Source organism: Lampris incognitus, chromosome 11 (assembly GCF_029633865.1).
Source record: "Lampris incognitus isolate fLamInc1 chromosome 11, fLamInc1.hap2, whole genome shotgun sequence".
NCBI classification, from domain to species: Eukaryota; Metazoa; Chordata; class Actinopteri; order Lampriformes; family Lampridae; genus Lampris; species Lampris incognitus.
Genome location: NC_079221.1, coordinates 12,851,509 through 12,877,832, shown reverse-complemented (window position 1 = coordinate 12,877,832; position 26,324 = coordinate 12,851,509). Strand labels below are relative to the sequence as shown.

Genomic DNA, 26,324 nt, shown 5'->3' with positions numbered 1-26,324 from the left:
GAAAGTGATGCATGCGTTGGTAGTGTGTTTTCTGGTGTTCGCCGACACCATGTTTATGTACAGGGAGTATTGTGATTGACAGCCTCCATTACTTTGCAGACTTTCGGACACTAGATGCTTATATTACCTCCGCTGCCTTTCAGCTCACCTACGCTTGTATCTGTGTTGTTGATGCTGGCATGTGTGTGTGTGTGTGTGCGCGTGCGTGCGTGCATGCATGCATGCATGCATGTATGTGTGCATTAGAGAAAGAGAGAGAGAGAGAGGTTTATTATGTGCATATGTGTACATGTGTATCTCTACAGTAGTTTGAGTGTGTGCATGTGTGATAGCAGAAAGTGAGAGCGAGAGAGAGAGCGAGAGAGAGCGAGAGAGAGAGAGGGATATTGAGAGAGAGAGAGAGGGATACTGAGAGAGAGAGAGAGAGAGGGATATTGAGAGAGAGCGAGAGAGAGAGAGAGCTTGAGAGAGAGAGAGCAACAAACAACTTATTCAAATCAAACAAAAACAGATTATAAAACCAGTATACATGTGCAAACAAATGATGAGAAAAAAACTTAGTGAGAGAGAAGGGGAGAGAATGGGAGAAGAAAAGAGACTACTTAAGTTTTCATGTTTTGTTCTCAGACATATGCATTTCTACATGCTTTGGCTATACAAATGCCAATACCGTGCCAAAAAAGCACAGGGAACTAGAGAGAGAGGGAGTAGGAGATGGGAAGGAGGGCAGATGAGGAACAATGAAAGCGTCTAAAGGGCCTTGGGGATGGAGAGCTGTATCTGGGCAAACCTGACAAAGAAGGGGAAAAAAAAACAGAAAAAAAGACAAAAAGGAGAAAAAGGAGGGAGGAGAGAGAAATGGGAACTCAGAGTCCTTTCCAGAGAGAGGGAGAGAGAGAGAGAGAGAGCGCGCGCATGTGGAGTGGGTGTGCCTGCCTCCTTCTGTCTCCTCCTTCTTGCTGTGGAGGTATAGATGGTGGAGGAACTCCTGTGCATCCAGAAGCTCAGTCCTGAGAGCCGCCCGCTTGTCCAGACACGACACAACAACCCAACAGAGACCTACACACTCTCTCTCTCCAACACTGCTCCACTCCTCCGCTGGTCCTCTTCTCTTCCCGTGTCCAGCGTTCAATCAGTAAAGGCATCCGTCGCCCTCCACTTTTACCTGCTGACCTCCGTCACGCTCCTCTCCGATCTCCTGTAGATCACAGCATCAACCAGCACTACGTGTTGAAGCAGACGGTTGCTCCTGAGCCTCAGAGGTGAAGTGGTCATGATGCGGCGCTCACACTCCCTTCCGCTCCTCCTCCTCCTCACCCTCACCCTCTTCCTCCTTGGAATCGCCCTGGCCGGCACGTCCAGCACCCGGAGGAGCAGAGGTAAGAGAAATCATAGATAACATCTCTATCTCTGCTACACACTTGAATGACCATATATAGACTACAATACCGTTATGTAGACTAGAATACTGTAATACAGACTAGAATACTGTAATGCAGAGTATAACACTATAAAATAGACTTGGATACTGGTATAAAGACTAACATAGTATAATGCAGACTAAAAAGTTGCAATACAGACTTAAATACTGTAATAGAGACTAAAATGCAGACTAGAATACCGTATTATTGACTATCGTACTGTAATGCAGACTAGAACATTTAGTACAGACTAAACAATTGTACAGCAGAGTATGTTGTAATACACGCTGATTTACTGTAATACAGGCTAGAATACTGTAATACAGGGTAAGATAGTGTATAACGCTGTAATAGAGATGAAACTAACGTTATATAGACTACAATATTGTAAAAAAAAACTAGAATTTGGAATATAGATTAGAATACCATAAAGTAGACTAGAATACTATTATACAGCCTACAATATTGTGATGCAGACTTCTTCTTTTGGCTGCCCCCGTTACGAGTCACCACAATGAATCATCTGTAATAACACTCTAATAAAGACTAGAAAACCATAATGCAGACTAGAATACTGTAATAGACTAGAACACTGTAATGCTGACTAAAAAAATATAATGCAGACTAGAAGACTGTGAGAATACAGACTAGTATACTATAATGCAGACTATAATACTATAATACAGGCTAGAATACTATAATGCAGACTAGAATACTGCAATACAGACTAGAATACTGTAATACAGACTAAAATATAATGCAGACTAGAAGACTGAGAATACAGACTAGAATAAGGTAATGCAGACTAAAACATTGTAATACAGACTAAAAATATAATGCAGACTAGAAGACTGTGAGAATAGACTAGAATAATGTAATGCAGATTAGAATACTATAATACAGTCTAGGATACTGTGAGAATACAGACTAGAATATTATAATGCAGACTAGAAGACTGAGAATACAGACTAGAATACTATAATGCAGACCAGAAGACTGTGAGAATACAGACTTGAATACTAGAACACAGACTAGAATACTATAATGCAGACTAGAAGACTGTGAGAATACAGAGTAGAATACTAGAACACAGACTAGAATACTATAATGCAGACTAGAAGCTTGTGAGAATACAGACTAGAATACTAGAATACAGGCTAGAATACTGTAATACAGACTAGAATACTGTAATACAGAGTAGAATACTGTAATACAGCCTAGAATACTGTAATACAGACTAAAAAGTATAATAGAGACTAGAAGACTGTGAGAATACAGACTGTGCATATCCAAAGACAAATCAGAAGAGATCGGTGGATGAAGATCGTGTTCATGATGTATAAAATCCATTTAGAAGTCATTGTTGTCATTTGTGCTCCTGAATGTTGATGTCATGTGTTGTGACTGCTTGTTGTGGTTGGGCAGATGAGTTAAATCTGTTCCGTGGAAAAAAACCCAAAACACAAACGTCAAGTTCTCCACGAGGCAGCTGTGTTTCTGAGACATTAAACGTTGACTGATGCCGGTTGCTTGCTTACGCCGTCTGATGGTAAATCTGCCACATAAGGTCCTGATTAACATGCACGCTCCTCCTGCGTTTCCCCAAAACAAATCCTCAGTCCATACATCCCGGAGCATGTCGGGATACTGTAAGGTGCGATGCGCGGGACAATGCAAGTGTTGTGGAAACTCTGGCCGCATTCCCACAGACCTCCCTTGTCCAGGACTCGGTACTGGATCTGAAAGTGTGTGTGTGAGCGCTGGTTTTTATTATCCATATGGCCTCTTCACGTTTCCCTGAAATGAGGTGAGCAGGCACTGAGCGGAGAGGTGGGCCGCAGTTCACAGTGTCCATCCAATGAGAGAGGACGCTTCCAGGTTGGAGGTCGTGGGGTCACGGCTGGTGGGATGGACTTCCCAGAGCTGTGCCCACGTCGCCCACCAGGCAGACAATCTGTCCGCCTTGTAAGCTATACTTAATTACTTTCATTCATCGCTTCTGGCAGCAGACCTTTTATTGAGTCTATAAAGATGTAGGTTGAAGTGCTCGTTAAAGGATTTACGTCAAACAACCTGTAGGCGGTGTTTTGAACGGAACAAACGGTGCTAAAATGGGTACAGGAAGCTGCACAGGGAAGATCCGCACAGCTACCTAACCACCGAATTCACACGATCAGTTTAGAGGACACCGCAAACACAGAGCTACCAAATCCCTTCTCTTTCCAAGCAGCTTCTTTTAAATAAAACACACCACTAAAGACACCATGAAACGGACTCACTTTAACATGTGGACTCGACTTATTGAGCCTCCTCTCTGATTAGCATTCTCACGACAGTCTCGGGAAAAAAAACAGCAGTTTCCACAAGTTTTCCATATTGTCTCATTATCCCACTTGCACGCGCGCGCGCGCGCGCACACACAATCCCCCTCCTTGTCTGGTACAGAAATGCACTCTGACAGAGTTGACTCAATACCCTTCCTCTCAATCTCTATTTCTTCTTTCCCCTTGTGCCATCACTCTTTTTCTGTCTCCTCTCTCTCTCTCTCTTGTGCTCGCGCGCACGCGCGCGCGCAGACACTCACACACACAAACACACTGTGCAGACATAGATTTCTGGCACTGCATCCCTGGCTCTCCAGTTCACAGCCATAGTGTGTTCTGCGAACTAAAGTTGGGCACCGTTTGAGGACTTTGACGGTAATAAAAATGATTTGAAGTGAGCGGACTGGAGTCGGCAAGAAGAGGCAACCACAGTGGAAAAGACGAAGGCTGGCCTTGATGCAGCATGCAACATGTTGTTAGCTAAACTTGGCGTGCAGACAGGCCCCTGTGTGTCGCTCCGGGAGTAAGATGAAAGCGTGTGTGCGTGCGTGTGTGCGTGTGCGTGTTTGTTTGTTTTGGGAGGGGAGCGTACGGTCCGGATTATCTCCCTCTTCTTTCCACAATGAAAGCTTGGTTTTAGATGGGATGATGTGACGTAATGACACAAAGTCCCATTGAGCCAAAACGACCCCGTATACAAGCACAGGCTACCTTAGTACACTTACTTGTCTTGGACATTACGTCACTATATGACGTGGATGTGAGGTGAGATGTGTCTATCACGGATGTGTGATAACCACTGATTTGGTTTTCGATCCGATACCAAGTAATATTAAGGCTAGTATCCCGATACCGATACAGATACCAATACTTTAAAAAGTCTTCTTATGGACACAAAAGCAGGAAATATTTGTGAGTTCTAGATTGAAAATTGGTAAATGGAAACACCAAAAAGTTATATTGGAAAGCCTTGGCATGAGTACTAAATTAACTACCAAAGTTCAGATTTCTCTGACTGGCAGGCAGCATCTGTTTCTCTGCGTGCGGCGAGAGAAACATGGTATAGGTAGTGGGGGTCCAAATGAGAGCCCTCCCCCACAATTTTTTTTCAGTGCATTTCTCACAATTCTATATTTATATATAAAAAATCACACATTTAGAACATCGTTTTAAGGACTTGCATTGTGACCAAATATTATTATTTTACCAGAACAATGGCTGACCTTGACGACCCCCCCTTTTTTTCTTCCCAATTGTACCATACCAATTGACCTTTCGCAAAGTACCGCCCCAGAACGGTGCTTGTCCAATCCTACCTTAGCAACGGCCCGTCAAGCTTTCAAACACACAGCAAAATGCTGAAACGGTGTGCCTATGGTATCTGCAAATCGGATACTAGATATCTGAAAAGTTTGGAGGGGTGTAATTTTCTTTCCCTTCCCGAAACCCAGAACGCAAGAAGCGCAATGTCGGCAATAGATTTCGCAGTATAGCAGACCCCATGGCCAGCTTAATCCATCCAAAATCAACAACAATACCTGTCTGCTCCAAGCTAAGCTTGCTACTAGCTATTATTGGTAGCTAATACAGCTAACGTATTATTACTGTTACTTTTACCCACACAATGCGCTGATTTCTTCCTTCATGTTTTGGTGTTTTCCGGCTACTTCCTGGATAGTTCAGAAATGCTTGACGGGCATAGCAACAGTAACTCAGGGGGGCGGGACTTTGCGAAAGGTCAATTACCCCACTCTTCCGAGCCGTCCCGAACACTGCTCTACCCCCTCTGCCGATCAGGGGAGGGCTGCAGACTACCACATGCCTCCGTCGATACATGTGGAGTCGCCAGCCGCTTCTTTTCACCTGACAGTGAGGAGTTTCGCCAAGGGGACGTAGCGCGTGGTAGGATCACGCTATTCCTCCCAGTTCCCCCTCCCCCCCGAACAGGCGCCGCAACTGGCCAAAGGAGGCGCTAGCGCAAAGACCAAGACACATACCCACATCCGGCTTCCCAGAGACGCCCGACCAAGCCGGAGGCAACGGAACTTGGCGATCATTTTGATACATTGAATATTCTGCGCCTATTACTGGTTTTAGTTGCTTTAATGTTATATGATATAGCTAGCTATATAGTGTAACGTTCATGAAGGACTAGACTTGCTAGCCTGTTAGCTATCGGGTCGGATCCCTCAGTCGACTGGTTAACGTAGTCGCCCGTGGTACGAGAGACCCGGGTTCGCGCTGCGGCGGTTCCTGACTGTCCCCCGAAGTCGCTACAATAGTAAGTATCTAAAGAACGTGTACAATATGCAGTAGTCATAGTTACCTGAAACGTTAGCGATTGCCATAGCTACTAAGTTAACGTTACCTATTCAGGTGTCCTGCCAAAGTACGTATCTCCTGATAGAAGTGTGCCCCTGATCTGCTTTCTCCGCTTTTTTGGTAGGGTTACTTCCTCCATGTGTTCACCTCCACTGACCCCCCCTCCCAAAAAAAACCCCCAAAACAAACGTCAGATTACCATGACAGAACGACGTGAGGCGGATGAGAACGTTAGGGCCATTTTTATTGAACATTAGCTACAACAACATGCTAAATCGGACAACCAGTCTGTACGTGCTAGATGGGCGCAACCAAGTGTACAAATGGGAGGGGGAGAGCAAACACTTCTGTTTTCCTTAACAAACGGATATAGATATGGAAATAAGAGACAGATGCATTGACAGGTTCATAAAAGGAAGTCATATTTAACACATTTTTCTACTGTATATTGGGGAACGTATTGCTATTTTTTCAGTATGTCCCCTCTTGATAGAGAAGGTGGAAGGAAAAGTAGTCCCTATCCTAAACAAACATTAAATAAACAATACAGTTATATATATATATATATATATATATATATATATATATATACACTACCGTTCAAAAGTTTGGGATCACCCAAACAATTGTGTTTTCCATGAAAAGTCACACTTATTCACCACCATATGTTGTGAAATGAATAGAAAATAGAGTCAAGACATTGACAAGGTTAGAAATAATGATTTGTATTTGAAATAAGATTTTTTTTACATCAAACTTTGCTTTCGTCAAAGAATCCTCCATTTGCAGCAATTACAGCATTGCAGACCTTTGGCATTCTAGCTGTTAATTTGTTGAGGTAATCTGGAGAAATTGCACCCCACGCTTCCAGAAGCAGCTCCCACAAGTTGGATTGGTTGGATGGGCACTTCTTTGAGCAGATTGAGTTTCTGGAGCATCACATTTGTGGGGTCAATTAAACGCTCAAAATGGCCAGAAAAAGAGAACTTTCATCTGAAACTCGACAGTCTATTCTTGTTCTTAGAAATGAAGGCTATTCCATGCGAGAAATTGCTAAGAAATTGAAGATTTCCTACACCGGTGTGTACTACTCCCTTCAGAGGACAGCACAAACAGGCTCTAACAGGTACTATTTAATGAAGATGCCAGTTGGGGACCTGTGAGGCGTCTGTTTCTCAAACTAGAGACTCTAATGTACTTATCTTCTTGCTCAGTTGTGCAACGCGGCCTCCCACTTCTTTTTCTACTCTGGTTAGAGCCTGTTTGTGCTGTCCTCTGAAGGGAGTAGTACACACCGGTGTAGGAAATCTTCAATTTCTTAGCAATTTCTCGCATGGAATAGCCTTCATTTCTAAGAACAAGAATAGACTGTCGAGTTTCAGATGAAAGTTCTCTTTTTCTGGCCATTTTGAGCGTTTAATTGACCCCACAAATGTGATGCTCCAGAAACTCAATCTGCTCAAAGAAGTGCCCATCCAACCAATCCAACTTGTGGGAGCTGCTTCTGGAAGCGTGGGGTGCAATTTCTCCAGATTACCTCAACAAATTAACAGCTAGAATGCCAAAGGTCTGCAATGCTGTAATTGCTGCAAATGGAGGATTCTTTGACGAAAGCAAAGTTTGATGTAAAAAAAATCTTATTTCAAATACAAATCATTATTTCTAACCTTGTCAATGTCTTGACTCTATTTTCTATTCATTTCACAACATATGGTGGTGAATAAGTGTGACTTTTCATGGAAAACACAAAATTGTTTGGGTGATCCCAAACTTTTGAACGGTAGTGTATATATATATATATATATATATATATCTTTTTTTAAATACATTTATTTCTGATTTTTCCCTTTTTTTCTCCCAATTTAGTGGCCAATTGATCCCTATTTTAATTCAAACAACCGCCCTCGTATTGCATGCGTTCGCCAACTGCGTCTCTCCGGCCGGCAGTCTCGAAGGAAAGCGCCTCCCCACTTTCGTGACAAGGCGAATCCAAGCCGAACCACTGTTTTTCCGACACACACAGAGACGCATTCACGTGACGAACACAAGCCGACTCCGCCCCCCTCCCGAAGACAGCGTTGCCAATGATCGCTGCTTCATCGAGTCCGGCCATAGTCGGATCTGACGAGACCGGGGCGCGAACCCCAGTCCCCAGTGGGCAACTGCATCGACACCAAGCCGATGCTTAGACCGCTACGCCACCGCGGACTCGCATATATATATATCTTAGTAGTTAAACAGTACCTGTTAGCATTTTTTTAATATGGGGATTGATTCTCAAAACCCAACCCCCAGGATTGGAGTATCGATCCTTTGGTATCAATCAAAGAAAGTTGAATCAGTGCATCTGGACACGTTTATTGACAGAAATGTTTCATCACTCATCTAAGTGACCTCTTCAGTCTAAACTGACTGCAGGTGTCCCCACCCTTATAAACAATACAGTTGCATAATGACCATTTACTAGTGTTACAATGGCTATGTGTACTATTCACAGAGGATTTGGGAATGTTTGCAATCACAGCATTGTAAGATGGTAACAGATGTACTCTTAGCCCCCCCCCCCTTTGATTCAGGGATGGTCGTTCCCTCTTCACAGGTGGCCTCTTTGACTCCCCGTTCAAACCAGCATTATTCCTTATCAAGGATATCCTTGAAAGAGTGGCCACTGGCCTATATATGGGTGTAGACTGTGGAGTCCTGGCCTGACGTGTTAGCGCTCCTGTGTTGTGCCATCCTCTTGGCCAGCGTCTGTTTGGTTTCCCTAATGTACAAGTCACGGCAATCCTCCTGGAACTTAACAGCAAACACTATATTGCTCTGTTTGTGCGGGGGGGCCTGATCCTTGGGGTGGACCAATTTCTCGCGCAGTGTGTTTTGGGGTTTGAAAGCAACTGAGATGCGGTGTTTGGAAAATACGCGTCTCAATTTTTCCAACACTCCCGCCACATATGGCATCACCCCTGGTTTACGCTTAGGCAGCTGTTGGCCTTCCCCCCTCTTCGATCGGCTGGTGCACTATTTGGGCATCTATCTGGCCTTGACAAATTCCCAGTAAGGATAACCACACTTAACCAGGGCTTGTTTAATGTGGGATTTCTCCCCTTCCCTGGCTGCTGTGTCAGTGGGAATGTTGAGAGATCAGTGGTACAGCATCCTGATGACTCCTAGTTTGTGCTCCAGTGGATGATGAGAGTCAAAGCTCAAGTACGGATCAGTATGTGTTGGTTTTACGGTAAAAATCAACAATTAACTGTCCCCCATTGGGATACCCACTCTGTGGACAACTATACCAAGTTCACCAGGGAGGATGTGATAAATGACAGGTTAGCCTTCTTAGACTGTGAAATTGCAATTGGTGATGGGGGACACTTGATTGTTGATGTTTACCATAAACCAAGACATTCATCCTCGATAGGAAAGAATGCTGATTTGAATGGGGAGTCAAAGAGGCAATCTATGTGAAGAGGGAATGACCTTCCCTGAACCGCGGGGGCGGGGCTAAAAGTACATCTGTCGACATCTTACAATGCTGTGATTGCAACTATTCCCCAATCCTCTGTGAATAGTACACACGGTCATTGTAACTCTAGTTAATGGTCATGCCTATTTGCATATGAAACCGATCGTTGGTTTCGGTCGTTATGCCACTGTTGTTGTTTATAAAGGTGGGGATACCTGCAGTCAGCTGAGACTGAAGAGGTCACTTAGATGAGTGATGAAACGTTTCTCTCAATAAATGTTGTGTCCAGATGAACTGATTCAACTTTCTTTGATTTTCTTACCTAGAGTATTGAGCATGCATTAGGACATTTTGGTATTGATCCGCCCATCCCTAGTGTCTACCTCTCTAGATAGATTCGGACAGATGCTTTATTGCCACGCAGCAATGTGGGTTGAATTTGCTGTTGGCACACAGTAATTACAAGAAATTTAGAAAAGTACGTACACAACACTTAAGCATTTGCATGCACATTGCACATGGTTTATATCATCCATCCATCCATTATCTAAACTGCTTATCCTACTCAGGGTCGCGAGATGCTGGAGCCTATCCCAGCAGTCATATCTATAATATATTGGATATATTCTGTCAATGATGTTAATATCACCTTTCCCCTTTCATTTGTTTTATTTCGTTCGTAAGACTTCTTTGTCAGGTGTTAAGTCTCGGCATAGCTTTCTCTCAGTTTACCCAATTTGAAAATTTTATTTGATGGCAATGGGATGAGAGTCGGTTGGCATAAACGTGTACAGTTGAATGAGTCGCCCAGAAGGGATTGTTTTCCATTGGTGTGGATGGTCCGTGGAATCATGGCCTCGCATGGTGGGTAGAGTTGGAGGAAATGGGGGGGGGGGATGACAGCGAGGTCAAAGGGGAGCGCAGGACAAGAGAGATCGATTTAAAGGCTTCCGAGAAACTTGAAAGCGAGTCCATGAAGTGAAAAAAAAAAGATGGCTGGAGACAGATATGGGACAGGAGAAATGGAGTGAGGGAGAGGAAAGGGATGGAGGGATGGAGGAGTGCCATGAAGGGGAAGAGAAAACAGCTGCTCCTCCATCGAATCTGACAAGACGTGATGGACGGTGAGGGCCGAGGAACGCCAGCATGGAACCGACGAAAGGCAAGGGGAGGACATGGGAGTCTGGGCCCAAACAGCGCTCCTTCCAGCTGGGCTAGGTGGTGGACCCAAAATACCACCCCACCCCTCCATAAACCCAGTGGTGGCGCCAGAGACTTTTCTTTGCTGGTGCTATTGGTTTGCACGACTTTTCAGTGAGGGTCTTCTGAAGTTTAGGGTTTCCCATTAATGTGCCAGTCACCGCAGTTTAATTTCTACTGCAACACCCCCAACACACATACACAATACCTGCTCTGTGACCGTTACAATGTCATTCTGTGGTATTAAACACAAGGCAAGATATTCAGTCCAGGGGATATATATTTTACGGCAACACATTCTCATTCTCAGCTTGTCAAATACGGCAGCTTGGTCAGTAGCCTTACGCCTCAAACTAAGATGCTCCAGGTAGCCCTTCAGCATTAAATTTGCATGTGCAGGGCTGTTCACTATTGATATCAATAGTGTAGGGCTCCAGTCGAGTCACCAGAATAAAGTGTTGACATTATATACGTCTCTGCAAACCGCGGATACATTAAAATCTCGATGTTTCTGAACCAAAAATACATTTCATATCAACATTTCAACTTATCGCCAATTGTTGATGGAGCCTGCGTCCACATCACGTGACTGTCAAGTTTCTGTCTGCGAAAAGAAAAAAATGGCTTTTGTTCTCAGTGGAAAGTACAATATTTTAAGATAGTTCCGGTATTAAAATGCATTTTGATAATATTTCTCATGAGAAATTTGCATTTTATTTTCATAATCTTCGTTCAATAAATTTATGTGATCTTTAGTTTTAGTTGTTATGAAGATTCTTTCAAGTCTCACCAGAAAACAAAACAAAACAAATAAACTAAACAAACTAACTTTCAGTTCACGTATTGGGTTTTAAAGGGCTCAGCCTTGACAGGTCTAGTTTCAGAGAGCCCTTTGGAGGCCCAATACATGAAATGAAAGTTATTTTGTTTGCTTTTAAAATAAGTCACCTTTACATATTGCAATCCTACTGTCAGACCTGCTGACAGAAGTTGAAATGTTGATATGAGATGTATTCAAGATTTAATATATCTGTGGTTTGGAAAAACATAAAATGCTAACATTTCATTCTGGCAACTGTGTTGTCTTTTTTGTTTTTGTTTTTTTCAACTGGAACACACCATTGATATCTACTGAACAGCCGTGCACGTGCAAAACTGATGCCTCTGGTACCTCGTGCGTCATGGTTTGACGTGTAAGGTACCAAGCTGCCGTATTTGACGAGTTGGGAATGAGAATGTTTTGGCCACGGACAGGGTTTGCACACAAGCAGCAACAACAGACAGGTTTGTGCACATTTCAGGCCCAGATTCTGAGATCACAAACTCATGCTGCAAGTTACCAACACCTCGACTAATAACCAACAGTATTCTGTTCCATACGCCCCTGATATATGAATGAGCATCGCATAGAAACAGTTATAAGGAGTCAGAATTTGTGCCTCAACCACCAAATGCATGAAATTTACAGTAGGCCACAGAGGAAAAAAAGGCAAATGCCATTAGCACCCAGGCATCCTTAGCCAACAATGCTATTTGCACCCGAGCACCCGATCCGGGGAGGGCTGCAGACTACTACATGCTTCTTCCGATACACATGGAGTCGCCAGCCGCTTCTTTTCACCTGACAGTGAGGCATTTCGCCAGGGGGACACAGCACATGGCAGGATCACCCTATTCCTCCCAGTTCCCCCTCCCCCCTGAACAGGTGCCTAGACCAACCAGAGGAGGCGCTAGTGCAGCGGCCAGGACACATACCCACATCCGGCTTCCCACCTGCAGACACGGCCAATTGTGTCTGTAGGGACGCCCGACCAAGCCGGACATTTTAATTTTTTACAGATTATTTCATGCCCCATCCTTGTGTGGCTTTAACCCACAACCAAATAGACTCTTAATAACAAGGCAAATGTAAAATCTGTGTTTTTAAAAACAATTTGCGTGAGCACAAAAAGGCCACAGCTTGAGCAGTCCTGCTGTTTGGCAACTGGGAGTTTCTGTGGGGTCCATCTATCCAAACACTCCCCTGTTGAGGCACCTCTCTCCTTCATGAAGTTTCTAATTCAAAATTAAAAAAACTAACATAAGTGAAATATGTCACTGGCTTTACTGCCTAATGTGGTAATAAGGAATAAGGATAAAAATAAGGATGTTAATACAATACTATTGGTACTACTTTCGGCTGCTCATGTAAGGGGTCACCAGGTCACCACAGTGGATCATCTCTTCCTGTCCTCTGCATCTTCCTCTGTCACACCAGCCACCTGCATGTCCTCCCTCACTACATCCATAAACCTCCTCTTTTCCTCTTGCCTGGCCACTTCATCTTCAGCATCCTTCTCCCAATAGACCCAGCATCTCTCCTCCACACATGTCCAAACCATCTCAGTCTTTTCTCTCTTGCTTTGTCTCCAAACCGTCCAACCTGAGCTGTCCCTCTAACATACTCATTCCTAATCTTGTCCTTTGTCACTCCCAATGAAAATCGTAGCATCTTCAACTCTGTCGGTGTCTCCAAACCATACAACATAGCTGGTCTCACTACCATCTTGTAAACCTTCCCTTTAACTCTTGCCGGTACCCTTCTGTCGCAAATCACTCCTGACACTCTTCTCCACCCTGCCTGCACTCTTCTTCACCTCTCTTCCGCACTCCCTGTTACTTTGAACAACTGACCCCAAGTATTTAAACTCATCCACCAGTATGACCTCTACTCTATGCATCCTCACCATTCCACTGTCCTCCCTCTCCTTCACGCATAATATGCATATGCATTGCATATGTATTCCGTCTTGCTCCTACTGACTTTCATTCTTCTTCTCTCCAGTGTATACCTCCACCTCTGCAGGCTTTCCTCAACCTGTAACCCTACTCTCACTACAGATCACAATGTCCTCCGCAAACATCATAGTCCACAGATACGCCTGCCTGATCTCGTCCGTCAATCTGTTCATCGCAAACAGGAAAGGGCTCAGAGCCGATTCTTGATGTAGTCCCACCTCCATCTTGAACCAGTCCGTCATTCCTACCACACACCTCACCACTGTCACACTGCCCTCATATATATCCTGGACCACTGTTACATACTTCCTGGCAAAATTCTCAACCTGGCTCTCTCCATCTGACCACCTAATCATCCCCCATGTAATTCGCGCAATGATTTCTCCCTCTCTACCTCAGACTGATGTGTGGTGAGCGTTCTGGCCCAAAATGGCTTCCGTGCATCACCCAGGTGGGTTCGACACATTGGTGGTGGTTGAAGCAAGTTACCCCCTTCGGTGTGAAGTGCTTTGGGTGTCTAGATAAAGCACTATATAAATGTAATCCATTATTATTATTATTACTTCTCTGCCACTCATGACCTCCTCATACAATACCACAGCCCCTCTCTTGGCACCCTGTCATATGCTTTCTTTAAATCCACAAAGACACAATGTTACTCCTTGTGACTTTCTCTATACTTCTCCATCAACATTCTCAAAGCAAACATCACATCTGTAGTGCTCTTTCATGGCCTGAAACCATACTGCTGCTCGCGAATCATCACCTCCCCTCTTAACAATCAAAAAGACATGCGTGTTAGGGTTAATATTCCTGCCTGTGCCCTGTGCAATGTGCCTGTGCAATGGAAAGAAGACTTGGAGTTGGTGCCCGGGCACTGCAGTTGCCCACTGCTCCTATACAATAGGATGGATTAAATGCAGAGAACAAATTTCATTGTAACCTGTACAATGACAAAGATAAAGTGGCTTTCTTTCTTTCTTTTTTTCTTAACCTAGCTTCCGCTACTCTTTCCCATATTTTCATGCTGTGGCTGATCAACTTTATACCTTTGTAGTTACTACAGTTCTGCACATCACCCTTATTCGGTACCAGTATGCTTCTTCTCCACCCCTCAGGCATCCTCTCACTTTCCAAGATTGTGTTAAACAATCTGGTTACAAACTCCACTGCCATCTCTCCTAAACATCTAACAGACCGAAATCTGATGCTGCCTAGCTACGTTCTCCCCTATCACGATTTTGCAGTGTCCAATCTCTTTCAGATGCACCTCCTGCATAAGATATAGTCCACCTGTATGCGCCTTCCTCCTCTCTTATACATCACCGTGTTCCTCCCTCTTGAAATACATATTGACCACAGCCATTTTCATCCTTTTTGCAAAATCCACCACCATCTATCCTTCCAAATTTCTCTCCTTGACTCTATACCTACTCATCACCTCCTCATCACCTTGGTTCCCTTCATCAACTTGCCCATTGAAGTCCGCTCCAATCACCACTCTCTCCTCCTTGGGAATATTCTCCACTACTTCATCCAACCCACACCAGAATTCGTCTTTCTCTTCCATCTCACACCCAACTTGCTGAGCATATGTGCTGACAACATTCATCATCACACCTTCGATTTCCAGCTTCATACTCATCCCTCTTTCCGACACTCTCTTCACCCCCAACACAGTCTTGACACATTCTTCCTTCAGGATTTCTCTTACCCCATTTCTCCTACCATCCACACCATGGTAGAAGAGTTTGAACCCACCTCCGATGCTCCTGGCCTGACTCCCCTTCCACCTGGTCTCTTACACACACAGTATACCTAACTTCCTTCTCTCCATCGTATCAGCCAGCTCTCTCCCTTTACCAGCCATAGTGCCAACATTACGTTCAGACTCTCACCTCCAGACTCCTACTCTTCCTCCTCTCCTGCTGCCTCTGCACATGCCTTCCCCCTCTCCTTCTCAATCGCTCCTTCGGATAGTTTCCACCGGCACCCTGCTGGCCAACAGTACCAGTGGCGGCCATTGGTAGTAGCCCGGGCCTTGACCAATCCAGTATGGAAATCTGATTTATGATTTGCGTAGTTGATTTGGCAAAGGTTTTTCGGCCGATGCCCTTCCTGACGCAACCCTCCCTATTTATCCTGGCCTGGGACTGGCACAAGGAACGTACTGGCTTGTGCATCACCAGTGGCTGGGTTTGTTATCTTTGCAAGCTACTTGCATATAAAGACAGAAACTGTTGAAAATTGTGATTGATGCCCTTTACCCATTTGTTAAAACATTTTAGAAAATTGGGTCTTGGGAAGCGTCTCTGTGTTTTTGCTGTTCAGTTAAATAATTTCAAAGCCTCGCCTCACTAACTGGCATGGCACTCAGGCCGATTTTTACACTTCATTGACTTAACTGTAGGTGACTGTTTTACCAAGGCCCATAAAACATCCCCCCCCCCTCCCAGAGTCAGACGCCAAAATCCCTCTGCACCTTCTTTCTCCTGAGACAGAAACCTGAGAGGCCCACATTTACCAGCCTCATGCACAGGAACGTTGTGTGTGTGTGTGTGGGGGGGGGGGGCTCTACAGTTGACTTAATTACTTGATTGACTTTCTGAAATCCATGCACATTTAGGTTGGGGCTGATCAATATTGGCGGCACGAGGGCGCAGTGGTTAGCACGGTCACCTCACAGCAAGAAGGTCCTGGGTTCGAACCCCGGGGTTGTCCAACCTTGGGGGTTGTCTCAGGTCATCCTCTGTGTGGTGTTTGCATGTGGTGTCCTCCAGGTGATCTGGTTTCCTCCCACAGTCCAAAGACATGTAAGTCAGGTGAATCGGCCGTACTAAATTGTCCCTAGGTGTGAATGTGTGTGTGTGTGTGTGTGTGTTAGTGTGTGTGTGTATGCACTGTGATGGACTGGCAGCCTGTCCAGAGCGTCTCCCCACCTGCTGCCCAATGACTGCTTGGGATAGGCTCCAGCATCCTGCGACCCCAATTGGGATAAGCAGCTTGGATAATGGATGGATGGATGGATCAGTATTAACATGGAAGGTTTATAACCTCATTCGTTGAGACATAGACAGTGAGTCTCGGCTATCTATGGTGTTCAGGGTGCAGGCTGAAGAAAAGCCAAAGTGCTTCATTATTTTGGGTCACTTCCATTGACTGAAATCTGCCACAGCTCGGGCAAGAAGAAAATGTTCTTTACCACATTTGTGTTTTTAAGACAAGCCTTTAAAGTCTTCTGTCCTAGACAGGCATTAAGGACTTCACTTTGGATATTTATAGTTCATTAGTTCACACATAGTCCTAATGGAAAGTGAGCTCACTGTGTTCTCAGAGCTTTTGGTTCTCTGCAGTGCTCCTGTAGCAAAGGAGGTGCAAGGAGTCACACATTGACAACTCGACTGTTAGAAAAGCTGTCAAAGGAACAGACATGAGCGACGTAACGCAACAAGATTGTGCGCGCGCACGCACGCACGCACGCATGCACACACACACACACACACACACACACACACAAACAATCATAAGGACATTGTGTTGATCTCACACATTGACAACCTTATTAACCGACTCCCTTTCCCGGAGGACCATCCATCACCACCAGAGAGCCAAGATGGCCTCCTCTGAGCTCAGTCGCCTCCAGCAAGTGTTTCCAGTCGCTCTTTCCAGTAGAAGGGAGTTTCTCCATTTTGGGTCCAGAGGTTCACACTTGCTGGCTCCTTGTTCAAAGCAGAAACATGTTTATCGACTAATACACCGTTGTTTATTGTAAGATCTGATGTATTAATTGGCTGATTGATGAATTCACTGGTGCTGTTGATGGACTAGTTTTTTTTTTTTTGCCGTGTGAAGAATCACATGTTTCATGGGATGAGAATTCCTCTTTGACTAAAACTGCTCTATGCTGTTGGCCTGCAATGTGAGAGAGCCCTATGGAAAGCTTTAAGCGGCACACTTGAATGTGCATTTACATTGACTCAATTTAGGAATTAATCTCAGCAATGAAACTTTAGACCACAAACTCCCCAAGATTACCATCGCAAAAGGACCTGGATTGCTATTGAATTTACTTTTGGCTCAAGCTGTCCCAAAAATGCCCAGAAATGTGCAGACATCTTCCCAAAATGTTCTCGCTCTCCTCAGACAGCTTTTATGACATCCCAGATTTATTGCACCTCATTGTACATTAGCAAACATGTATAGTTAAAAGCTGGAACAACTTTGCTTTGGATAAATGAATGCATGTTTGCAAGCAGACCCAAAGTATTTGTTGCTGTAGGGCATTCCATGTGATGGAGTGGGTAATGGAGTTGTAGAGTCAGAGATGGTTCCAGGTCATTAAGCCAAGCCATTATTCTTCACTTATTACACAGACTTGACAAGATCCAGTCCAAGGGTAGGACTCCATATTGACCCCTGTTGTTATCATGGAACCATAACCCAACCCTTTTTAGGGCATATGTGAAGGAAGTGAGGAGTTTAAAAGTCACAAATGTGACATCTAAATTGGTCACAATCAATATAAACACACAAACACAGATGTGCATATGTGACTCGATGACTCAAAAATCTTTTTCTGGTTTGCTGGCGATCAATAGTTTTTTCTTTGCAGTTGATTAATCATTGGGACTGTGACTCCATTTTTTAAGCATTTATTCATTTTACTCTGGAAACAGTGATAACTATAACAGTCCCCGAGCGCTGTGTGGGCCAAATGGCCGAGCTCTGGAAGGGGCTGTAATGGGACCAGGCCAGTGTTTGCTTGTATTGAGGTTTAACAAGTGTTGCCAGGCGTTTCCTAACGTTTCATGCACTTAGAGCCCTCTGCTTCAGAGCCAACCCCGCTATTGTTTTATCGGAAATATTGACAGGAGAAACAAAACAAATGCAGTTTTGATAGGAAACACACAGATGGAAAAGCATTAGGCTATTTTTCAAATCCAGGGCTTCCCCCCTCTGTTTCTGTCTCTGTGCGATGCTCCAGCAGCTGCTGGCCGAACGCCTCCTACAAAGTTCCACTATTTCATTTAACTCGGCTATCTGAGCCAAGGGCTATGTGCTATATCGGTACACCTTGATGCTGAATGCATTGCTTTAAGGTCTACAGACAAATGTAGATTACACCTTGTACAGTTGTCATTCTCACATTTGCTTTTGATTGATTCCTTTCTATTTTTGCATGTAGAGACCTTTTATTTTCTATGGTCAAGCAGCCCCACAATAAGTTTAATGTGAATAATACCATCATAGAGGATTCCACTGAAATTGCCAACGAATTCAATAACTATTTTGTTAATATAGGCCCTGCTATGGCTGCAAAAGTTCCCGTCATACCCACTTATTCTCTTATTATAGAGTCTGTTACGCACTTTCATTTTCCTTTTCTTCTGTAAGTGAGCAAGAAATATGCAATATTGTATCAAGTTTGACATTAACAGGTGCTGGTCATGATGATCTTAAAATGAAGTTACTGAAACAGTGCCTCCTGGCTATTCTACAACCACAGGTGTTGTACCAGACCAACTGAAACGGGCCAAGGTTATCCCATTATTTAATGCTGACAGTCCATCATTATATTCAAATTATAGACCAATTTCTTTATTTCCATGTTTCTCTCCAAAATACTTGAAAAATGGTGTGTAATAGATTAGTCAAATACTTCAAGGATAAGTTACTATATCACTATCAATATGGATTTCATGAAAAACGTTCTACCTCTATGGCCTCAGTCCAGTTAGCTGACAGAATAGCTACAGCTGTAGATAACAAAGAATTCAGGACTGTTTATTGATTTGTCAAAAGATTTTGACACTTTATATCATAATATATAATTAAATAAGCTACAAGCTCATGGTGTTAATGTTACTGAACTTAATTGGTTTAAAATCTGCCTGCTTAACAAGAAAAAATGTGTCATTTGGAATGGAACTAACTCATCATACAGCCACATACAGTGTGGTTTTCCACAAGGTTCCATACTAGGTCCTCTTTTATTTCTTATATACATCAATTATTTGCATTTGGTATCAAAAGAATTGGTCTTTATTTTATATGCCGATGATACTAATATTTTTCTTACTGATAAAGATGAACATAGGTTTATGACCGGTATGGACAAGGTTCTAGAAGGGATGGTTATCTGGTTCAAATGCAATAAATTATCCTTTAATGTTAAGAAGAGTGCTCATATGATCTTCAAGCCTAAAAATAGAACCCTATCAGATCATCTTCACCCTATTCTCATTGCTAATACTGTGCTTGAATTTGTTTCCCATGTTAAGTTCTTAAATGTAATCATTGATGATCAGTTTAATTGGAAAAAAATACATCACTTACATGTACAATGAAGTTGCAAAGAATATTTATGGCGAGTAAAACATATCTTGTCAAGAAAAAAACTTTCTCGGTCTATATTATTCTATGATTTAGGCTTTCAATTCTTATGGCAATACAGTATGGGCAAGCACATATAAAACCAGTCTTAATTCTATCATTTTATTACATTAACTAGCTGGAATGCTCATACTACCCCATTATTTCAAACCCTGGAGATATTAAACATATTTGACATCAGTAAATTCCAGATAGGTACTTTTGTATTTCAATTTCTTAACAATTCACTTCCCGTTTCTTTTCACAGTTTCTTTGTAACTCAGTCTCAGGTCCAGTGTTATCACACCATATCTGTTGGTCTTCATAGTCAGCGCTACAGAAGTAGCCTTGGCCAGTTTTCAGTCAGGTACAGAGGTCCAGTTGTATGGAACAGCTTTTCTGCCTCAGTTCACAGTCACCCCCCTCATTTCAGATTTTTACAAAAGATCTTAAACAGCTTCTGTTGAAAGAGTACAGCACTATGTAGATGAGTAATGATAAGAAGTCAAGTCAAGTCAAGTTTATTTATACAGCACATTTAAAACAACCACAGTTGAACCAAAGTGCTGCACAAGCTTAAAATACAATATAAAATAAGTGTATGAATGCAGTGAAAACACATTATCAGAATCCTTGTATTTATTTCTTTTTATTCTTCCTTGGTCTTTTTTTTTGTTTTTCTTGTTTGGAAAATTTTCTTCTCTCTTTTACATATTTTAAAAATATTCATGTCTGTTTGTAAATTTGTGGCAAACATATACAGCGGTCTTTAATTTCAGTGTTAGGTGGGTTCTTCTTACAAGCCCACTGATTTTTTCATCCCATCTGTGCATTTTTTAATGTTCTTGTATATTATGTACTTCTCTTTTGTTTTATTTTATTAAATGCAAAAATAAAGAAAAAATACTGCTGGTTTAAGTACAGTTTGCAGAAGTTTGCTAGTAGCTGAACTAAATTCAGATTTGCACAATGATTGTGTAGTTCAGTTACCTTTTAGTCATTTTGAGGTGTGGTTAACTAAAGGAATGACAATTTTTCTGGCTCTATAAAAGAAAATAAAAGATTTTTTTTTTACCCTGCCTCTCCTCTCTTGATTGAAACCCCTTTGACCAATGCAAAAAACGTGCATAACAACAGCAAACACTGAAAAATGTACACATTCATATATACACATATAAAATACTTCATTGAATATTTTATCTGTTATATTTTTCATATTTCGTATTGATCGGTCCCTTATATCAGGGAACCCCATTTTCAATGTGGACCTGACACAGGGTAACATTAAAACACAATAAGACAAATCACAGATAATAAACTCAGCTGAGTTGTTGTTTGCAGTCATGTGATTTAATTTATTTTTTTATTTTTTTTATCGCAATAAAATTTTGTGCTGCACTGCCAATGTAGACGTGATCATTTTTGTACGAAGTAGTTTTTACTACATTTTCTGAGTAACTTAAGTTCACCAAGCCTATTTCATGCTTCTTTTGGTGTGAAGTAAATGGTTTGTTTGTAAAGGTATTCTTTCAACGTAGTTTCCCCAACACTGGTCCTCAGTCCCATCCTCACTGTGGCCGCTATGACCTCAGCTCAGCTAACACATGTCACGCATTAATAGCTGTCCTCCAAAAGTACACACTCACTTTTCTGTGGCCTCTTTGATCCCAGAATTGGCATCATCCATCGTCTGGTGTTCGTCCTCACGTGATCGCACTTCCCAAAACAACGGACATGCAGACGCACCCAACACTGACTAGCAGTTCAATCTGGCAGGGCCATCAAGGCGGTTGGCCAGGGACTAAATGCCTGGTGGTGTATTATGTGTGTGTGTGCATGTGTGTGTGTGAGGGTTTGTGTACTTTGTCTTTCTGCACACGTGTATGCGCACACGAGTGAGCACGTGTACAAATGTTTAAAAGCTTTAGTTTATTCATTTGGCTAACACATCACAAGCCTTTATTCCTGGTTAAGTGACTTCCAGCTCTCATCAAAAGTGTTTACAGATTAAAGTTTACAACGGCATTAAAACCACTTCTGAGAACAGCTGCTTACCTTGTGCCCACTGACACCTCGTAGAGGAGTAAAGTATATGGAGCTTGTAAGTGTCACATCCTTAATACTTCATTCTGTTAGCTGAAGTTAAAAGTTCTCAGCCAGTCAGCAAACACACAATAAAATTTCTTAATAAGAGCCGGCTTAATGTAATAACAACACCTTAAAAGAACAGAGCAGTGTTATACTCAGTGTTACACACCGGGACGTCCGCCAGTTAAACTGATCTGCAACTTCTCCCAGTAGGAGACTGTTTTAAAGGTGCCCTGTGTTAGTCCACCTGAATGCTGACCTCTAATGTTCTAAGATGTGAACAACAACAACAACAACAGATCAAAGCAAACAAGGCAAACTAATTCAAATAGAAAGGTAGTGGACATGCATTAGTAGATCAGTTTGTCAGGATTGCTGGTGAAAGACACGTTTTTTTGGGGTGGTATAACACCAACTAAAAAAACTCAACGCATTCAACTCCAGTGTTACTGAATGTGTAAATCTGGGAGGTGGGGGGGGGGCTGTGAGTTATTTAATTGGTTTCAATCAGTACCATTCAGCAACTCCTACTGATATATACTAGTTATATTATGCTTCAGGAAAGAAGAAATATGCATAGAAAATTTCAACCTGATGCATTCCAAAGCGTGTATCTTTGAGAGAATAATGACAGAAAAAGATATTGGGAATGGTCCAGAATATGGAAATGATGCATTGCCAGCAGCCATACCAACATGTACCCTGGCTCTGCCAAATGTTGGAAGCTAAGCAGGTATGGGCTAGGCTAACACTTGGATGGGAGACCTCCTGGGAAAACTGAGTTGCTGACAGAAGTGGTGTTGGTGGGCCAGTAGGGGGCAGTATTTCCTCTGGTCCTAATAAAAAAAACAACTATCAAATCCCAGGGCAATGACGGGGACACTGCTGTAGGAGATGCTGTCCTTTGGAGGAGACATTAAACCGAGGTCCTGACTCATTGTGGTCATTAAAGATCCCATGGCACTTATCACAAAGAGTAAGGGTTTCTCTGGTGTCTTGACAAAATTCTCAACCTGACTCTCTCCATCTGGCCACCTAATTATCCCCCCATGTATTTGGCTCAGTGATTCCTCCCTTTCCACCTCAAGCTGATGTGGGGTGAGTATTCTCATGCAAAATGGCTGCCGTGCATCATCCAGGTGGATGCTACACATTGGTGGTGGTTGAAGTGGGTTACCCCCCCCCCCCCATGTGAAGTGCTTTGGGTGTCTAGAAAAGCGCTATATAAATGTAGTGATTATTATTATTCTCATCTCATCTCATCATCAGCTGCTTCTCCGGGGTCGGGTCGCACTGGCAGCAAGCTAAATAGGGCACTCCAAACATCCCTCTCCCCAGCAATGCCCTCCAGCTATTCCTGGGGGATCCCAAGAGGTTCCCAGGCCAGAATGGACATGTAGTCCCTCCAGTGAGCTCTGAGTCTACCCCGGGGTCTCCTCCCAGTTGAACGTGCCCAGAAAACCTCCAAAGGAAGGTGCCCAGGAGGCATCCTAATCAGATGCCCGAACCACATCAACTGGCTCCTTTCAACGCAAAGGAGCAGTGGCTCTACTCCAAGCTCCATCCGGATGTCCGAGCTCCTCACCCTTTCTCTAAGGCTCAGCCCAGACACCCTACGGAGGAAGTTCGTTTCAGCCGCTTGTATCTGCGATCTCACCCTTTCGGTCACTACCCAAAGCTCATGACCATAGGTGAGGGTTGGAACAATGATTGACTGGTAAATTGAGAGCTTTGTCTTCTGGCTCAGCTCCCTCTTCACCACAATGGTCTGGTACAATGTCTGCATTACTGCTGATGCTGCATCAATCCGCCTGTCAGTCTCCCGCTCCATCCTACCCTCACTCGTGAACAAGACCCTGAGATACTTGAATACCTTCACTTGAGGCAACAACTCATCCTCAACCCGGAGGGAGCAATCCATCATTTTCCAGTAGGGAACCATGGCTTCAAACTTGGAAGTGCTGACTCTCATCCCAGCCATTTCATACTCAGCTGCAAACTGCTCCAGTGTGTGCTGGAGGTCGTGTTCTGATGAAGCCAACAAAACCACATCATCTGCAAAGAGCAGAGATGCAATTCTGAGGTTCCCAAAAATGTACACACTCCTTACCTTGGCTGCACCTTGAGATCCTGTCCATGAATATCACAAACAGAATCAGAGACAAGGGACAACCTTGGCGCAGTCCGACACCTACCGAAAACGTGTTTGACTTTGTGGCGAGAATATGGACACAGCTCTCACTTTGGTTATACAAGGACTGGATGGCTTGTAGCAACTGCCCCGGTACCCCATACTCCCACAGTACCCCCCACAGAGTGCCCCGGGGTACACAGTCATAAGCCTTCTCCAAGTCCACAAAACACATGTACACTGGCTGGTCAAACTCCCATGCCTCCCTCAGCACTTCTGCAAGGGTAAAGAGTTGGTCCGTTGTTCCACGGCCAGGACAGAGCCTCCTTTTCAGCAACTCAAAGTAGACTTTCCCAGAGAGGCTGAACAATGTGATGCCCCGATAATTGGAGCACACCCTCCGGTGCCCTTTATTATTATTATTATTATTATTATTATTATTGTTATTATTTAATAAGACAAGACCAATAATAATAATAAAAAACAGGGTGTCCCAGTGGTTAGCGCTATTGCCTCACAGCAAGAAGGTCCTGGGTTCAAACCCAGGTCCTTCGTGTGTGGAGTTTGCATGTTCTCCCCATGTCTGCATGGGTGTCAACCCGGGTGCTCCGGTTTCCTCCCACTACCAAAAAGACATGCATGTTAGGGTTAATACTCCTGCCTGTGCCCCTGACCAAGGCAATGGAAAAAGAACTGGAGTTGGTCCCCAGGCACTGCAGCTGCCCACTGCTCCTATACAATAGGATGGGTTAAATGCAGAGAATGAATTCATTGTAACCTGTACAATGACAAAATAAATGGCTTTCTGAAAGAAAGAAAAAAAGAGACTAATCCGTGATGACAACTCCCTGCATTTACAGCTCACAAGCTCTTTATCTCATATCAGCAAAGAGACAAGGTGAAAATAGTTGGAAGTTGAATTGTAATGAAAAAAAATTCCCATCTGATTTTTGCAGTGAGGCGTCAGAACATGAAGGTGCGTATCAACGCCACAGGAGACACCATCATTATGAAGTTTGTGCGTCCCAACCCAGACACCAAGCTTGAGGGGTATATCCTGGGCTACGGCAGCAGCATGTTCTCCAAACAGTTCATCCAGCTGCCTGAGAATGGACAGCCATACCAGACTGAAATTGGTAATAACATCTGTGTGTGCTTGTGAGAGTGTGTCTAAGTGTGTTTGTGTGTGTTGGCATCCGTGTCCATTTCACAATCCGCAATGATATATATTTATCTCTGCTGGGACACAAGCATAGAACAGCAGAGAATGTGAGGGGAGAGCTTCCATGCACATGTGTGTCCTATTTTGACCCTTTTAGTCACAGCTGGATTGAAATACATCCTGAAACAGACTCCAAGTGTGAACTGTCTCAATATCACAATCTCTGTTAACAATCCAGAAGGCCTGGGCTGCTATCACCCTTAAGCCAAGTCCTGACCTGGGATATTTAATTGGGGTACATGCTGAGACAAGCATCGGGGTCCATCATGGAGATCATTTTAACCTGTCTGTTTCTCTCAGACGCTGAGCCCAAGTACCTCATCGCTGTCCAGCCCATCCCAGTCAACGATGTGAAGAAACAGTGTACAGGTAACAGACACGTCCCATGAGAATATGACTCCACACAGACAAGAAATATGACAGGCTAATTTCTAGACTATACTAATGGGGGGAGGGGGGTGTCAATGAGATCTTTTGACGGGGGGGCTTGGGGTCTCTTATATTGATGATAGGGTCTCCTATTTGACTTAGTCACACTACGTATGAAGCCTGGGAAATTGAGGTCACAAGAATGGCTATTCATTTGTAAAACAGACTTCTGCAGGCCTATATATGAATGAACCGTCTCCAACCACCCATGGCAGCTTTGTAGGGTGGGCTACCTTTATTATCTAGATACCAAGCCCTCATTTAGATCCAGGCCTGATTCATGGTGGATTCATGGTGGTGCTAGTGGGTGTAGAGAGAACTGACATTGGTCTCCTCTCAGGTAAAGTGGAACTCAACAAGCCACTGCATCTGGTCATTGGATCGGTGACCCCAACCTCTGTGCTGCTGTCCTGGGGGACCCTGCTGAAGACCCCCTATGAGGCCAATGTTATGAATGACTGCCTGGAGGATGGGTGAGATTTCATGCCCTGTCATACACACATGTACAAACTTACACACATACAGTAGCACCCAACCCTAACACATTGAGTGACTGCACATATAGGGTGTGTAG

At 43.6% G+C, this 26,324-nt stretch overlaps 1 protein-coding gene across 6 annotated transcripts in view; it reads left to right on the top strand.

Moving 5' to 3' along the window:
• Positions 1-964: 964 nt before the first annotated feature.
• The window catches only part of LOC130121286 (target of Nesh-SH3), a 59,679-nt gene continuing 34,319 nt past the window's right edge, over positions 965-26,324 (top strand). For 4 of the 6 annotated variants that reach the window (XM_056290164.1, XM_056290165.1, XM_056290163.1 and 1 more), the window contains exons 1-4: positions 965-1,379; positions 25,056-25,235; positions 25,622-25,690; positions 26,091-26,223. In XM_056290164.1, the coding sequence (XP_056146139.1) occupies positions 1,274-1,379; positions 25,056-25,235; positions 25,622-25,690; positions 26,091-26,223 (488 nt within the window). In that variant the 5' untranslated portion in view covers positions 965-1,273. The remainder of the gene's footprint in view (positions 1,380-25,055; positions 25,236-25,621; positions 25,691-26,090; positions 26,224-26,324) is intronic. The other 2 variants (XM_056290167.1, XM_056290168.1) reach the window with 2 other exon arrangements.